General features: G+C 44.3%; 2 protein-coding genes across 13 annotated transcripts in view; both read right to left on the reverse strand.

Annotated features, from left to right (window-relative positions):
- The window catches only part of Rgsl1 (regulator of G-protein signaling like 1), a 69413-nt gene extending 61873 nt beyond the window's left edge, over nt 1-7540 (reverse strand). For 4 of the 12 annotated variants that reach the window (XM_006529576.4, XM_006529577.4, XM_006529574.3 and 1 more), the window contains exons 1-3: nt 5108-7535; nt 4301-4426; nt 1965-2047 (exon numbers count right to left, since the gene is read on the reverse strand). In XM_006529576.4, coding sequence (XP_006529639.1) covers nt 1965-2047; nt 4301-4394 — 177 coding nt within the window. In that variant the 5' untranslated portion in view covers nt 4395-4426; nt 5108-7535. Of the gene's footprint in view, nt 1-1964; nt 2048-4300; nt 4427-5107 lie in introns of those variants that run through there. The other 8 variants (XM_006529582.3, XM_017320549.1, XM_017320550.1 and 5 more) reach the window with 4 other exon arrangements.
- Nucleotides 7541-9740: 2200 nt separating this feature from the next.
- Nucleotides 9741-11394, reverse strand: Teddm2 (transmembrane epididymal family member 2). Its single transcript, NM_178243.3, has one exon. The coding sequence runs from the start codon at nt 11323-11325 to the stop codon at nt 10543-10545; it is 783 nt and encodes a 260-aa protein (NP_839974.2). The 5' UTR covers nt 11326-11394; the 3' UTR covers nt 9741-10542.
- Nucleotides 11395-18304: the final 6910 nt, after the last annotated feature.

Genomic DNA, 18304 nt, shown 5'->3' on the forward strand with positions numbered 1-18304 from the left:
AAGAAAAATGTGGTAATTTGAATTAGAATATCCTCCATGAGTCCCATCCCAGTTGATACATCTACTAAACACTCCCACATGCAAGGCTCGGGGAACATTGTGGAAGAGGGGTGGGAAAGACGGTAAGAGCCAGAGGATCAGAGACTTTTCTGGGAGAATGTATCTACTTGTAACATTAGAAATCATATTTATAAAACTTCACCAACATGACTGCCTAAATGTGAGCTGCATAAAGAAAGACAACAGGGGGTCATGCCAAACTGGACAGAGAAAAAGTTCATGACACTACAGCCCACACAGAGAACTACGGGCATCAGAGTGACGCTGGGAGTGAGAGAGGCAGACATCCCCGAGCACACCATGGTTGTCCAGTGCCAAATGGTCAGCCCTGAAAATATACATGCAAGTAACATTGTGGACCGAACAGGTTATATTTAGGAATATATTGACATACAAACACACATATGCAATAACAATTAATAAAAACAGAAGCCGTGAATTGGAAGGAGGGCGGGCAGAGGTATGTGGAAGAGTTTGAAGGGAGGAAAGGGAGAAATGATGTAATTAAAATACAATCTCAAAAAAATAAAGGTGACATCCTCCATAAACTCAGGTGTTTGAATACTTGATCTCCATCCAGTTGGTGGCACTGTTTGGGTAGGTTTAGATGGGCCTTGTTGAAGGGATATGTCATTGGATGTGGGCTTTGAGGTTTCAAAGCCACCTCTCTCCCTTGTTGTATCCATCCCTCCCCCCCCCCCCCGCTCCTCCTCCCCCTCCTCCTCTCTCCCTTCTCTCTCTCCCCCTCTCCCTCTCTCTCCTCCTTTCCTTCCTCTCTCCTCTCCTCTCCCTCTCCCCTCTCTCTCTGTCTCTCTCTTTCTCTCCCTCTCTGTTTCTGTCTCCCCCCCCCCCCGTGTTTGTGGTTCAAGATGTGAGCCCTCAGCTTCCGCCCCAGCCGTCATGCCTGCCACCTGCTCCACTCTGATGCCTCTGCTCCACCATCATGAACTCGGATCCCTTTGGAACCATAAGCCAAAATAAACCTTTTCTTTCTCAAGTTGCCTTGGTCATGGTGTTTTATCACAGCCATAGCAAAACATCTAGTCCCGAAAGCGGAGGCAGCCTTCATGCAGAGAGCAAGGTTATTCTGCAGCCATGGGGAAAGGGAAACTCCCCAACTTTGCAATTTCAGGTGATACTTTCCACTTTAGCAGCTTGCCCTGAACAAGAACATCAAGATGATTTAATTCCAAAATCGACTTTTCATTTGGCTATACCCTGTGTGGTCTTGGGAGCCATCTTGCTTGTATGTAAACACTAAGGCCCGTGACAGTAGAACACATTTACTGCATTGCAATATGCACCTTCTCATGGACTTAGAAGAGAGAAAATGAATGTCTAAACCCATTTTTAATTAGAAACAGCTTTTATATCTTCCTGTACCCCTGGCTGGAAAGCCTTGTTTTCATTCTACTCTTTCTAGAACATGACTGTGAACTACATAAATGGTACTAGTGAATTGGATAATTAACATGTCTTAAGATAGCTCCCAAGACCCAAAACAGAGGCAGAGGCATAGTATGGCTCCTGGATGGGAAATGCAGGCTTCGCATTTATGATTTAATTGGGAAGTTCCTGGAGACTTGAGAGTTGGTTCTGGTTCCTGTTAATTTGCTCAAATCAAATTTCAGGGCAGTCAAGGTGGCTCATTCGGTGAAATTGCTACCCACCAACCGCCTGACCTGAATTTGATCCTTGGGTCTTATTGAGTGGACGGAGAGAACTGACCCTTACAAGTTTTAGTTTGACCTCCACATGTGCACTATGCCCCTCCCTTCACATACAAAATAAATGTAATAAAGAGACTTAAAGACAGAAAACATTCCCAATTTGAAAAGGAAATTAACAAAACAGACACTTAGGTGCGCTAATGGGACATTTGGATCCCGGCTGAGAATGCTTACCGGGAGAGAAAGAAATGTGTTGAAAAAATCAGCAAATGTTTCATCCTCCAAAAGAATGATAAGGTTTGTAGAACAGATGATGTCTGCATAGGGAGGAAAGAAAACAAAACAGCCCATCATGGGGTTGTATCTTATGGAGAAAATGAAGCAGATGGACAGATGTGACACGCTAAGTCTCGGGCCTTTAGATCTGACCCCGTATCCCTCCTCTAGGGTCCTCTCTTCATTGTCTCTTTCTTACATACTCCTAGCTGTGGGGAACTTGCCACCTTATACAACAGCCTATTCTATTTACAAAGAGATAAAAACCAAGAAGGGTTTTTTGGTTCTGCTTGTTTTGCTTTAATGTGTACTGCCTTTATCTTCTGTCTGTGGTCATTCTGCCCTGTGCACTGTTAACAAGATTCATCTAAATCCCCTTAGGCCAGACAGGCCTCCAGCCTTTTGGAACCCCTTCTCCACCCCCAGCCTTCTGCTCACCTCCATCTCCCTCGCTCGCCTGTTTTCTACCCACTTCCTCTCTCTTTGGCTAGAACTGCCCCATTAACCTAAAAACACCAGAAATGCTTCCCCGGGGTGGTGTGTGGGAGAACAGCTGCCTATGTTGCAAGCATGTAACATTAGTGTATCCTGAGTCAGGGCTGTCTGTTGGGATATGTGTGTCTCACATGACACTGTTACCTCCGCCGTCCTAACTCTGCTACCTTGCAGGAAACGAGAAGGAATTGATGTGTATTCCAATAGGATTTCACCCAGCTGGACTGAGCCCAGCATTTCAGCTTTCTTGGTCTCGTGAGTCATTTGTTCCCCAGCTCAAGTATGATGATTGTTTTGTTCAGGCGAATCACAAGATATGGCTGCTAAATACATGCTGGTGGGATGGCTCAGTGGGTAACGGCCCTTGCCACCGAGCCTGATCACTTGAGTCAATGGAAGGAGAAAACTCACTCCTGTAAGCTGTCCTCCGAGCAGCACATGTGTGCCGCACACAGAATAAATGAAAATTGTAAAATAACAAAATACACGTTAAATGGCATAAGGCCTAGCATGAGGCTAGATGATCCCTTACGGTTGTTCCAATTCACTGTCTAAGTTATAGATTGATCGATTGATTGATTGATTGATGATGCAAAGTCTTGGGTCTAGCTCATGGCTGGCCTAGAATTTACTACGTAGCCTAAATAATAATAATCAGCCAGCCAGTACTGGTTCATGCCTTTAATTCCAGCACTTGGGAGGCAGAGGTAGGCAAATCTCTGAGTTCGAGGCCAGTCTTGTCCACAGAGTGAGCTGTAGGACAGCCAGGGCTATACAGAGAAACCCTCACTCAAAAACAAACAAACAAACAAACAAACAAACAAACTAACTAACTAACTAATAATAATAATAACAGCAATAGAAAATAAAACTCATAACAATTCTCCTGCCTCAGCTTCTTAAGTGCTCAGATTATGGATATGAGCCACCATGCCAGGACTCATGCATGCTCTTTAGATGTCAAGGTTTCGTGAATAGCTACCTAATCATTTCATCAATAGCCCAAGGGTTATAATGAAAGGGAGCCAAAAATAATCTAAATAATGCAGACTAGGTTAACCCTTAGACTAGGTTAGCCCTTGTCTTAGTATAGTTAAGCATCTGATGAGGAAAATTAATATCACTGAAGTACAATTTTGAAAACAAAAGAAAACTGAGAGTCTAAGATGTAGCCCAGCTGCGACAGTCTTGCCTGCATTCCTGAAGTCCTGGGTTCAATCCCCAGCTCTGCATAAACCCGGTGTGACGGTGAGTGCCTGTAATCCCAACTCCTCGATAGCAGAGGCAAGAGAAGCGGAAGTTCAAGGCTACCCTCATCTACATAGCAAGTTTGAGGTCAGCCGAGACTACACGAGATCCTCTCTCCATAAACAAACAAACAAACAAACACACAAACAACAATTTAAAAACTAGGCATGGTGGAACATTCCTTTAATCCCAGCACTTTGGAGACAGAGGCAGGAAGAACTCTAAGCTGGAGACCATCCTGGGCTACAGAGTGAGTTTCAGGACACCTAGAGCTATCTAGAGAAACCCTGTCTTAAAACAAACAAACAAACAAACGCACACTGAGTAATGGTCTCTGACATTTTCCCTCATGACTGATACCAGGCCATGTTTGTCTTTGAATAACAGACATAGAAACTCAATCAAAGATGGCTTGTCTTCTATCTGACATCAGAGTCACAGGAGCTGTCCCTAAACACGGGTGTCTCAGCTGCTGTGAAGAAGGAGAGTGGGGACAGTTAGCTGCATCTGCTCTATCAAGGCCCCGGGTTCGAACACTGTCAGAGACTCACCCGCGTTACTCATGTTGCCATGCTCCTCCTGACACGGACCGCTTAGGAACAGAATGTGAACACACGGTGAGGCCTCTGCAGTGTTCCATCCCATTCCATTCCATCTGACTCAACTCCGGTGCAGACCTAAATGTGAAGGAAGGTAAGTCTCTCTTACCCCATCTCTGGGATCCCCCTGAATAAACCAGACCCATCCTATACTCAGTCCATACTCTCTCTTTAGCATTGGAAATGTCTTCCCAAGTCTGTCTAAGACCTTCTATGGTCAGCTGAGGAGTCACATCACTGAACTTGGCCTGCACCCTTCATAAAATATGTCTCCTGTCTACTCAGTCCACAGAGCAGTGGTTCTCAACCTTACTGATGCTGTGACCTTTAAGAATACTTCCTCATGGTGTGGTGACCCCCCCCCAGCCATAAAATTATTTTTGTTGCTAGTCCATAATTGTAAATTTGATATTGTTATGAATCATAATGTAAACATCATATATGCAGGATATCTGATACTTTCATGAAAGGGTCATTTGACTCCCCAAAGGAGTTACGACCCATGGGTTGAGAACCTCTGACTTAAACCATAAAATTTCTGATGTCTTAAATTCCCATCTCCGAAAGTCCATCAGACACTTAGTTTTTATCATCAATTCTTTGTTTCTCTGTCCCTTAAAATTACTTTTTTTTTCTAACACTGTTTTATTCTGATAGGGATTGGACATTAAGATGAAAGACCATAAGGCCTTTATACATCAATGACTTAACCAAGAATGTCTCCCAAACTCCCGAGAAGAGCACTGTTGGATATCATACCTGAGAGACATTGCAAGAATGTCAAGGATCTGGCATTGTTGGATGTTGGAGGCCAACTTGGTCTACAGCTCTAGAAAAACTGAGGTTACATAGTAAGATTCTGTCTAAACTCCAGAGGAGGGACATCTGGCTTCCACAGATCGCTGGGGACACAGGAAGATATATACAATTTTAAAGAATGAAAATATAAATTACTGTTTCTAGAAATTTTGAAGATTCCCCTGGGATACCACATGTTACCAAGGAAACTGGGATTCCCCTCTCAGGGGTCTTAGTCTCATTAGTGAAAGAAGAAAACAAAAACAAAACAAAACACAAACAAAAACCACAACTGTGCTGGACACTGGCTCTCTGGGAAGAAGAGTACATTACCCCATTACAGGAGAACTTATTTCTCCTGTGCTTTTAGCACAGCTTAAGGGGAATCAGTCTTCCTGAGGGGAGGTCTCTGCGGGGTACATGACAACAGCCTGTGTTTGCTATAGCTTGGGATGTTAGGACTCTCCCTGGGGCCAAAGATAGATAGAACTTGATTCCTTTCCACCAGGAGTCAGTAGCTTTGCTTTAATGGTCTCAAAAGAGCCCTAGGTCAGGGCTATTGGAATAGCCTCCCTTCTGAGGAGAAAACCCTAAAAATCATATGTAAAACGGGATGAAATTAGGGGATGGATATAATCCATTTTCTCCATGAAGATCTGACTCTAAAGACACCAGAGGGCCTGCTGTGGCTCAATTCTAACCCCCACAATTAGCCTCTAGGCAGAAATGCTTACTTAAGAGAAAAGATCTCAAGGAATGTGGAACCAGAGCCCTAATCTTGGCGTGCAGCAAGGACCTTCCTACAACTACGGCTCAGGGTCCCTGCCCCACCTGCCTGCTCTCTATTCTCTGTTCTCATTCACCATTGCCATGGCTTCTCCTGGTCATTTTGATTCTAAAGGTTGGGGTGAGACCCAGGAGTCTCTGTTATTTACAAGTACCCTGGATAATTACTGTCACCAGGCAGATATAGGAAATAGTATTTTATAAGTTATAACGCTGAGTTCGTATCTCAGCTCCAATGTTTCCCTGGTCCGATGTGCAATCATTTCCCAGAATTCCAGGCAGCTCCTTTACCCCAGCACACACTTATCCTGGGAATGACAGTAAGTCATAGGTAAGTATTAGGAAGAGAATTCATAACAAATGTTTGAAAAGATGTCAAAAGCCTTTTGCAGAAGGGAAATTTTATTTTTATTTAAAGGCTGAGTCAGGGCTGCAGACGGGGTGAGGGTTCTGTTCTGGCCCTCTGCTAGGATGGCTCGTGTTCGGCTTTTGCTTGTCTGTCTATCCATTCAACATATATTAATTGAGCACTCCATCTTACAGAAACTTTCCAACCCCTCCTCCTCCCCTCAAAAAAAAAAAAAAAAAGAGCAGTCACAAATACCTCCCATCATAGAGCTATCATCTCCACAATAATTTTATGGGACCATCCCGTTCTCCCCTGCCACTCAGAAACTCCATGCGCAGTCACCACTAAAATAATACTGGTGTTGGATCGATCTCATTTCTACACTGCATAGCTGCTTCTTACTCTAATTACTTGATTTTGTCTTTGGCAGTTGGCTCCACCTTTCCATAGAAATCAGAGCCAGTTTTCTTCTATAGCATACTCTCCCAGCATGCCCTGCGACCGCGCTCCTACTCCTAGCTCACTACCGATGAGTAATTGCTACTGGAATCAACCATGGCATCTCTTCTCTAACATGAATGCTCTAGGCTGTGCCAGTGGTTTCTGGTCTAGGATAAATATTCTTTGGCCAAACCCTCACTATGTGGGCTAAGAGAGGAAATGAACGATTGCCTCCAGCATCCATAGCATGATGGATTGTTTTACCCCTTTAAAACTCAGTTATTTTTCATACGAATTATAAGGAATTATCAGAGACTAAATGACCAAGAGGTTATACGAACACACACACACACACACACACACACACACACACATGCGTGTGTGCACTCATTAAAGCCTCTAATCAGTTGGATTCTGAGCTTATTTGTGTTCACACATTTATCATGAGACAGATCAACACCACGTTTCTGGATGTTTTCACATTTGCTTACGTGTCTCCCCTGGCTTCCTCCTGTCTCTTCCCTTGTAGTTCAATAGCAACAAGAGAGCACATTGTCTTTCTAGCACACATGAAGATGGTGCCCTCTTGTGGAAGATAAGAAACATTACACGGTTCTCTTGAAATCTGTAATTTAGTTTTGTTTTCAACACTGATTAGGATTCACCAGTGCTCTTAGCGACTGAGGGCAGAAAGAGCCTTGTCAGGACTGGAGCGATGTTCTTCCAGAGGACCCAAGTTCTGTTCCCAGCACCTTCATCAGGTAGCTCACAACGCCAGGGGTTCTGATGCCTCTGGCTCTGGTCTCCTCATGCTCTCTCTCTCTCTCTCTCTCTCTCTCTCTCTCTCTCTCTCTCTCTCTCTCTCTCTCTCTCTCTCTCTTTCCCTCTCTCTCTCTCTCTCTCACACTCACACACAGTTAGACATAATTAAAAATAATTAAAGAATTAAAAAGGAAGAAAAATCCCTGTTATTCAAATAGCAAGCCTACCTATTTATCTCACTACTCTACTAGGTTCCAACTAAAATTCTTTGTGGCTTTGACACTTATGACTTCGCTTAGAAGTTATGTGCTAAGAGACACAGCAGAATCTGGGAGCAGTAATCTGCTATACGAGATGGGCTCGTCTGTATCTGAACTTCAAAGTGCTCATGTCGGACCAGTCTAAGCTGGTTTTGGTGTCTTCCTCTGTTTAAAGATATCATCTTAGAACAGCTCTGAGACATGAGTAAGCACATGAGATATTAGAGGATGTGTGTGTGTGTGTGTGTGTGTGTGGTGTTGTATGTGTACATGTGTATGTGATGATGAGATCAAATTACAATTGCAGTGAAAAGGGTTAATTGTAAGTGAAAATAAAATCCAAAATGTTTTTGTGCAGTGCTAGACTTTGAACCCAGGCCTTGCACGTGCTGAGCAAGTGCTCTACCACTGAGCTACATCGTCATCACTCCTCTCCCTCTTTACATAGCTCACTGTATAGCTCACGTTGTTTGTGTTGTTGCTGCTTTGGGTTTAGATTTGATGTAGCCTGGGTTGCTCTTGATAAGGATTCTCTTGTGCTTGATTTCCCAAGTGCTAGGATTACAGGTGTGGCCCACCATGCTGTGTGGTCCAGGCTGCCCTCAATCATGGAATCATCTTGCCTCTGCCTCCCAAGTGCTCGAACTACAAGGATGTACCACCATGTCTGGCTCCAAAATAAGCTCTTCATATAAAAAGGTGATGTCTGAGTGGGGTAGAAATAAGAGTTGTGCTACACCAACAGGAAAGTGTGGGGAAGGAAAGTGGGTTCTGAACGTAGCACCCCAACTTCAAGACACCTGAGAAAGTGCAGGGCTCAAAGATGGAATCCATCTTAGTCAGGGTTTCTATTCCTGCCAAACATCATGACCAAGAAGCAAGTTGGGAAGGAAAGGGTTTATTCAGCTTACACTTCCACATTGCTGTTCATCACCAAAGAAAGTCAGGACTGGAACTCAAGCAGGTCAGGAAGCAGGAGCTGATGTAGAGGCCATGGAGGGACGTTCCTTATTGGCTTGCTTCCTCTGACTTGCTCAGCTTGCTTTCTTATAGAACCTAAGACTACCAGCCCAGAGATGGTAACACTCACAAGGGGCCTTTCCCCCTTGATCACTAATTGAGAAAATGCCCCACAGCTGGATCTCATGGAGTCCTTTCCTTAAGGGAGGCTCCTTTCTGTATGATAACTCCACCTTGTGTCAAGTTGACACAAAAACAGCCAGTACGGAATCAAAACTTGAAAAGAAATCCACGGCGTGGAGGAGAAACAAGGGGCTGGGATTGTGACAGTTAGGAAAGGACAGAACCCTCTTGGGAGACTCTAGTGGCCCAGGGGATGCAGGACGAGTTGGAGGCATGGAAACAGGTTGTAAAGGTGCCAGAGGCATCCCTTCCTTCCATATCAAGGCCCCCTCTCCATTCGAGAGGGACATTTTGGCTTAATGATCCTACTGATGCAGGACAAGCCACTGTGGATTGTTGGCCACGAGCTAGATGTCTGAGAAGATGCAAAGAAGTGGTTGAATGTATCTAAGTGGTCTTGGAAATCGCTTCTCCTCTTAGCAATGGCTCAGACTTCTCACAAGTCTTGCCCCCCACCCGCCCCCAAACCAGAGGATGAGGGTCCTGACCACCAGATAATAACTTACTCCTGACACACCTTGCCTTCTGAACAAGAAAATTAGCAAGATGGGTCAGAAGCAAAGGGTATATCTAGTTCTCCTAGAAATTAAATCAATCAATCAATCAATCATCAATAATAAGTAGAATGACCCTCTGGAAGCCTTACTCCAAGCCCACTTGGTCCTACCTGGCTGCTTTACTTTCCATCTGGGGTGAGGAACGTTCTTCCTACCAAGGCTCCCTGATGCTTTAGCTCAACTGGGATTTCACTCACCTGGCATCCAGCTATAGCATTACAGAATAGCTATAGATAGCATTTAGTTGCTTTGGCCCTTTGAGTAACATTTCCCAGCAGAATCACTGTGATACAGAATAAGCAAGCCATTGGATTTTATTATCCATGGAAACCTGAGAGGTCTGGGGCTGGGCAAGTCTACTATTTGGAAACTTTACTGAGATGAGTCCAGACAATGGGCTGAGAGACTGAGGAGGAGAACATGACCCTGAGGCCTTGATCCGTGTGCAGGGGCTCACTGCGTTCTACCAGACCTTGTAGAGGAAGGTGCAGTTCACCAGGGTCTGATGTTCAGTCAGACAAATCACAAAGTGGTCAGAGGAACAAACCAGGAACAGTCCTGAACTTCACACAGAAAAACAAAACAAAACAAAACAAACAAAACAAAACAAAAAAACCAACCCACCACCACCAACAACAAAACAGCCTGGATTCAGAATAAGCATCATAGAAGTCAAGGACAAGAAAGGATGGGGAGATGGTTATTATGATGGCTGAATTACGATGTGCTAAATGTGATCTCAGGATAATATTCTATACAATAAAATAAAAGAAAGTCCCAAAGGGTGCAAAGCGGTACAGGCCAAGCAGGTGCTGCGACTGGAGGTGGGGATTGGAGAGGCTTGTCAGGGGCTAAGAGAGGGAAGGTCATAGCTGTGTGATCTCATTCATTTATTTTTCTTCTGTAGCCTTCAGCAAATTAGATGAAAAGAAGGCAGAGGGGAGAGAAGGTAAACCCATCCCATCACAGTCTGCCATCTCAAGCTGGGGCACCTCTGAAGGACATCTGATCCTCTTGTCAAGCTCCCCTCTCCTGACATGGCATCCAGAGGTCCTTGGATCATGCAGGCAATAGGAAACCACTTGAGCACGTCCAGGTTCACGCATCAGCACCAAGATAACGATACCACAAAATGGAGACACCGTAGGCCGAGATCATCAAGAAGGCTCCGGAGACCACGTGCCAGCAGAAGAAAGTGGTGGCGAACGCTACGTCGTTCTTGTCCTCGTCCAACCATTTATAGCCAGAGATTGGTTTGTACAGCATGAAGCCTATCTGCATCAGCCAGGAGCCGGTGACAACATACAGAAAGGCCTTCAGCATCCAGATCAGCAGCACATTGGGAGCCCACAGCTCTATAGTCTCCACTAGGGCCAGCAGGAACATGGCCTGGATGAGCAGCATGTGAAGCTGCAGCTCCACTCCTTCTGTGTCCTGCATATGAGACACCATCAGGGGCAAAAACAGATACATGCTCAACGCTTGGGCGCATTGCTCCAGAACTACACACCTCTTGGGCAGCAGGTTCTGGCTGATCACATCTGCACACCCACTCAGGAAGAAGGACATGTAGAGAGTAAGATGCTGCCACTGTTTGCGGTACATGAAGTTTCTCAGGTGATGCCTCTTGGTGATGAGTACCAACTGCCAATTAATGCTATTCAACTCTTGGGCTACTAAAATGCAAGAACTCAGTATCTTCAGAAAGCCGATGTAATACATTTGCCGTAACCTTGTCCATCTCCCTTTGCTCCAAGGACGGGATGGTGGATATTGGACAGGAGAGTTGCATATCACAGCCCTGGAGAGAAATGCCGCATGATAAAGACCATAGAGAAATAAGGACAGGCCAGGAAACAGATGACCTTCAAACCCTCCCATGGATCCCAAGGTAGATGTGATCAAAGGCAGAGGCAAAGGCAAATGGCCATTCGCCTAGGGCTCTAGAGCATGGCGGGAGCCTCCTGAAGCTTACTTATAACTCCTACCCATCCCACTGCCTCCACTTGCAGAAGGGAAATGGTTTTGGAGGAAACCCAAACTTAGGGTGGGGTGGGTGTCATGGTTTCCGTTCTGGTCTTCTGCTCTGGCTCATTGATAACCAGCTACCCATTGACAAACAACGAAATCGGCATGTCCCCAACACAATGCTTGGGTATCAGCTGTTCTCACATCCTATAACCTGGGCCCCTGTCTCTCTGCCCATCTGTTCTTGGACCTTTTGCTACATTCCTCACTTTCTTCCTGTCTTGGTCTATTCAGGGTGCAAACTACTTTGAATAATACCAGTCATTAGACCATGTGGCTTATAAATAGAAAATATTTAATTCCTAGAGGTTCAATGTTTGAAATGGAGCTGCTAGAAGATCCAGTATCTGGGGAGGCATGCTTTCCTCAAACAGCACTTTTTCACTGTGTTCACACATCTTCCAAGCAGCAAGCCTGCTCTCTGGGGCCTCTTTAACTGGGGTGCCTATACCATTTGTAAAGGTTTTGCTCTTATGACCTAATTACCTCCCCAGAGGCCAGCATGATTTATAGAGTGAGTTTCAGAACAGCTACACAGAGAAACTCTCTGTGTGTGTGTGCATGAGAGAGAGAGAGAGAGAGAGAGAGAGAGAGAGAGAGAGAGAGATAGATCTATTTTATTTGGTAATCATTGCTGGTGTGAAAAAATTATAATTTTGTATTGATCTTCATGTTAATTCTCCTGTTGGATTGCCACTGTTCTAATTATCAATGACTTAATATAATCATATCATCTTCAAATCACCTCACTTCCTAAAACCATCATCATACATTAACACATCATCATATATTAACATCATATATCAACATATATTAACATATATTAATCATTTTGAAAAAATGATTTATTAGCACATATTAATTATAAATAGTAGCAGGTTTCATTATAACATCTTCATACGTGCATATAAGATTTTAATCATGTTAATCCCATTATTCTTCTGGCCTCCTCTCACTTGAGTTAATCTCCCTGTTCCCAGCAAGATTCATCTCTCCTTTCATGAGTTTTTGTGTATGTGATCCAATGAGTTACATTAGGATTGTTTATAAGCACGTGTGAATTTCTCCACAGAAGCATAGGCACCTAACAGTAGCTATAATTCTAAAGAAACCGCCTCTTCCTCCACCATCAACCTGTAACCCCACATAAATTCTCAGGGAGGGGTGGGACCTCATGAGTCCTCTCTTCTGTGACAAGTGGCTGACAGGCTCACCTTGCAACACATGATTTTTTAAAAAATGTTATTTATTTAATGTATGAGTGCTCCGATGCATATATATCTGCCTGCCTGAAGAGAGCATCAGATCCCCCTATAGATGGTTGTGAGCTACTATGCTGGGAATTGAACTCATGACCTCTGGAAGAGCAGCCAATGCTCTTAACTGATGAGTCATCTCACCAGCCCCACAACACATGAATTTTAAAAGACACAAATTCCTGATCATAACATCTCTAAACTCATAGAACGTAAAGAACTCAGAGGAAGTGTACAATAAAATATATGCTTGACCCAGTCCACGGGTCAGCAACAGGGTCTGCACGAGAGAGTGGGGACTGAGGGGCAAGAGACACGAAGAATGGAGACAACACAGGCTACCTGCTCAAGGATCAAGTCTCGTGTCTCGTTTATTGAAAGGCAACTATGGGTATACATGCACTTGCTGGGGAGTGCAGCTGGAGACACTTAACCACAGGTCCAGGATGTATAGGGGAAAAACAAGATGTTATCAGAGTGTGTTCAGCTGTGGTGGGCTTCTTGCAAAAACATCATGCTAGGAAAACAAGTCTCTCATTAATAGCCCGAGATGGCTGCAGAGATGATGGACGCTTTCTGCTAAGAATGAGCTCCCAATGTATGTTCCTTGAGATTCCTCATTGAGGGCTGGGGCTGTTGCTCAGTGCACACAATGCTTTTCTAGCATGCATGAAACCTTTTAAGGTAATAACTTAGTGTGAGTTTGCTGTGAAATATTTTCTCTTGTGAACACTTATTTAGAATTTGGTGGTCATGTTACCCTTCAGGACAGCCAACCAAATACAAAGGCTGTCTCAAGACATATTTTCCTTTCCAAATAGCTCTCTAGTTAATTCCTCTACTTTATCCTCACTTATTTCCTTTGTTTGGCCACCAACAACTCTGTGTTATAGAATCACCTCTCAATTCAAATCCCCTTTTATTCCTACCTCCTCTGTAGCCAGGTGAGCTTTGAGGAAGGAACGCTAATTACGCCAGTGCCTGATTTGAACTCAGTGGCCTTTTGAACTTAGCTGTGGCTTCGCAGGCAAGACCCTCACTTGAATAACCTTCAAGGCACCTGGTGATTTGGCCTGGTCCATTTCCAGCTTTCCATGTGAAGCTCTAGGTTGGCTTGTTTACTTCTGTCCGGACTCATCCTGCATCTGGGAAGGTCTGCTTCCTCCTCATCTGTCCTTCAAGGCTCAGCTTAAGCTCTGCTTCCCGACCCCTACCCCCACTTCTCTGTGCAAATTGTAGATGTTTCTATATCATTGCCTTTGTCTCGCCGTTTCATATATGTTTATTTACTGGGAAACCTTTAGTACATGTTTTTCTTCTTGGGCTCTTTAGAATCCAATCTAAGCCTGGAGGTCATGAATGATGAATATATAAATTACCAGGTGTCATAGAATGTCTCATAAGGAAGTTATAAAGACAGAGCAAATACACACCAAGGTAACGGAGGTGAGGAAGCTTGCTAACAGCAGTCCTGAAACACAGAGACTTAAAAGTCGACAATCTGATTATGGGATGGATCCCCAGGTGTGGCAGTCTCTAGATGGTCCATCCTTTCGTCTCAGCTCCAAACATTGTCTCTGTAACTCCTTCCATGGGTGTTTTGTTCCCAATTATAAGAAGGGGCAAAGTGTCCACACTTTGGTCTTCGTTCTTCTTGAATTTCATGTGTTTAGCAAATTGTATCTTATATCTTGGGTATTCTAAGTTTCTGGGCTAATATCCACTTATCAGTGAGTACATATCATGTGAGTTCTTTTGTGATTGGGTTACCTCACTCAGGATGATGCCCTCCAGGTCCATCCATTTGCCTAGGAATTTCATAAATTCATTCTTTTTAATAGCTGAGTAGTACTCCATTGTGTACATGTACCACATTTTCTGTATCCATTCCTCTGTTGAGGGACATCTGGGTTCTTTCCAGCTTCTGGCCATAATCAGCCTCCAAACGCTGACACCATTGCATACAACAGCAAGATTTTGCTGAAAGGAGCCTGATATAGCTGTCTCTTGTGAGGCTATGCTGGGGCCTGGCAAACACAGAAGTGGATGCTCACAGTCAGCTATTGGATGGAACACAGGGCCCCCAATGGAGGAACTAGAGAAAGTACCCAAGGAGCCAACGGGGTCTGCAACCCTATAGGTGGAACAACAATATGAACTAACCAGTACCCCCGGAGCTCGTGTCTCTAGCTGCATATGTATCAGAAGATGGCCTAGTCGGCCATCACTGGGAAGAGAGACCCCTTGGTCTTGCAAACTTTATATGCCTCAGTACGGGGGGTGGGGGTGGGGGACACGCCAGGGCCAAGAAGTGGGAGTGGGTGGGTAGGGGAGTGGGGGAGGCTGGGGGACTTTTGGGATAGCATTTGAAATATAAATGAAGAAAATACCTAATTAAAAAAAATAAATAAAATGTCGACAATCTGCCTAACTTCCCCTAGTGCTGCCTAAGCACAAACGCTTTATTCAGGAGAAAAAATCTGTTCCACAGAAGTGAGATCTTTTTGCAGAAGAGACAATTTGTCAAGCTGTTCTTCCATGGGGCCATCCACTGATCTATGTTCCAAGGCAGTGTGGGGCTATTTCGGTTATCCCTACTGTTACAGTTCCCAATAGACCGGGCAATGCTGTGGAGGCGTTGTTGATGGCACACATTCCCTGATACCCAGGTTCCAGTGTGTGTGTGTGTGTGTGTGTGTGTGTGTGTGTGTGTGTGTGTGTGTGTGTGTGTGTAGCTCAATGGCTGCATCATTTCTTAAGCTCCACTTGGCTAACACCTCCCCTTCAATATTCCTGAGTTATTACTTACTAAAATTTATTTTCCATCTTTGCTGCCCTAGACCCAATCGAGGAGCACCTGAGGCTGCTCTTCCCCGGCTCTTACATGATTAAGATCCTCAGGCCTGATCCTTACTCGTTTCTGGTCATAGCGGTTCTGTCTCCTCCATTCCTTGTCTGGCAATCCTAAAAGTCCCGCCTCTGTCTCCCGCCCAACCATTGGCTGCCGGCAACTTTATTTACCAATCAAAATGAACTGGGGGCAGGGACCCTACCCCAAGAAGGGTAGGTAGAATCGCCGACCTACTGCATCCAAACTTGCATTTGACCAAGTTCTCTGGTTGACTCAAGTCCAAAATAAATTTGAAAAGTCTTGATTTAAATTTTATAGTGGTGGTGTAGTCAGAACACACAAATGTGGTTAATTCTGAAGGGAGGAGTCAGGATAAACCTTACAAAGCAGTTGACATTTGCTTTGAAATTAGAGTATGGGCATCTGGTAGGGAAGCAAGGAAGTGTAGGAGATTTCTGGTGGAAAGGGTTGTTGAGGGAGGGTGCAGGGGCAAGAGATCACATTGGCAGAATAGGACAAAAAATTTTCAAGAGTTCTCAAATTCCTCTCTGGCATAGATGGCCCAATAGGTAAGTCCTGTATGTCCTTGGCATCGGCCTGTATGATGATTCCCTCTGGGTCCTTGTCACCTGACTTCCTCACGAGTCACTGATTAGTGCGTGGATGAGGAGAAATCTCCCAGCTCCTCACCCTCAGTGACCCCTCAGGGAGAAGGGGCTAAATGTTTGCAATCAGCAAAGGGTACCGAGTCTCAGATCTCATGCCAGGCCATCTGGTCCCTGGCAGCAACTCTGAAGATGTGGTAAGATGTGGGTCCAGGATCCACGTGGATTCCAGGCAGCCCAAACAGCCTATGGGAAGGAGATTTCCTCCCGTGCAGATCATAAGGGAAGCTGGCTCTAGGGAAAGAAGAAAAGTAATTAAAAGATATGAAAGGGAGCGCTTGCCTGGGCTCAAGGTCGTGTGCCCCTTCCGACCCGGGTAGACTAGATAGAGTTCTGGTATCATCTGGGCAATTTTGGGAAGGTCTTCCATTTTTCTCCTTTTCAAAGTGTGTGCATTCCCTCTGAATTCCCTAATTCACTTACAAGTGTCAAAATTAAAATATTCTTTTCAGAGACGAGGTCTTCGCTGAGATCACACCGGCAGTGTTTGCACTGAGGGTGGGTACCTCTGGGGGAAAGTCTGTTGGCTGATGAGATGTTGTTTATTGACTAATGATATGTTGGTTATTAGGCACCTAGTGAGCAAATATATCAGTTTTCTTCATAATATTAGAAATAAAACTACTATAGTATTTGTTTGGAAGCAGTATGTTCTGGCCAAGTGATCTAATGTGTGGTTTTTGGGGGGAGAGTCTGATATTCATTAGTAAAGAAACTATGGGAAATGCCACAATAAAGTGTATGATTAACAGTTTTAACATTTCACAAAGCTAAACACTCTATAGAAAATATTTCATTTGTTTCACACAAATCTATGAGTTAACGCACTTTGGATGATCTGGGCTATAAAATTTTCACGGGCTTGGAAACTTTGTGTTGTTGTTTGTTCTCTTTTTATTTTTTTGTGTTTCAAGACAGGGTTTCTCTGTGTAGCCCTGGCTGTCCTGGAATTCACTCTGTAGACCAGGCTGGCCTCGAACTCAGAGATCCATCTTCCTCTGCAGTCTGAGTGCTGGGATTAAAGACAGGTGCCACCATCGCCCACAGAGAATTTTTTTCAAAGCAAACATTTACTAATTTAACAAGAATTCTAGAGAAAACGCGTCCTCTGAGCTGGCTGATCTGGAGGAAGTAGTGAGTAAGAGCCAGGTTATTTCTGGTTGTTTGTTTGTTTGTTTCTCAGTTAGTCTTACTGACCTTTGTCCTCAGATTAGCAAGTGTCACAGTCTCAAGATGTCTGACACACTTCTCAGAACCACACTCTTACAACTTTATTTTACATATGTGTAGCTGTCTTTTCATAGATGCATTTTCCTTCATATTCCTCATATACAGGATAGGGAAAAGCCTCACACAGAAGCCCTTTAGCAAACTACCCCTGCAATTTCGCTGACAGAGTCTCCATTCTACACCGGTCCTTTTATACCACCAACAAGGGAAATCACATGACTGACCAGGTGAGGTCCTTCCCTGACACACTATGTAAGGTTATCATAATGCTGGATAGATGGAAGTTATTATCTTGAATGAACTGGATTTAAAATTAGAACCTTGTGTAGTATAACACAGTTTGCCAGGCGCTCACATGGATGTTGTCAAGTCTGATCTTTGTAACAACTGTGTTAGGTGGAGGATGCCCCCTCTCCAAAACAGCTGAAGAAACTGAGCCTGAGCCTGAGTGTCAGAGGCTTCCCTTGTTCAGATTGTTCTATTTCACACCGTTTCCATCATGAGTGTATGCCAGTGCCCCTTCTTGTGGATTTGCTCTGTTATGGGGTGAATAACATATGTAATAATTATATAATTGTATGGTCATAGACTGTCTCCAGTACCACAGAGGGTAATCTTATTTGGAAGAAAGACATTGTTGCAGATGTGATTGTCTGAGTTGAGGCCCTATTAGGGTAGGGTTGGGTCTTGATCCACTATAACTGGTGTCCTTATTAAAGGAGAAGATTTGGACATACATCCAGAACACACGGACTAGCACACAAACAATCCGGGTGATATTTCTGTGGCCTTCAGAAATGTGTGCTGGTACCCTACTCTCTTAATCATTG

This window comes from Mus musculus, chromosome 1 (genome assembly GCF_000001635.26).
Source record: "Mus musculus strain C57BL/6J chromosome 1, GRCm38.p6 C57BL/6J".
Taxonomy (NCBI): Eukaryota; Metazoa; Chordata; class Mammalia; order Rodentia; family Muridae; genus Mus; species Mus musculus.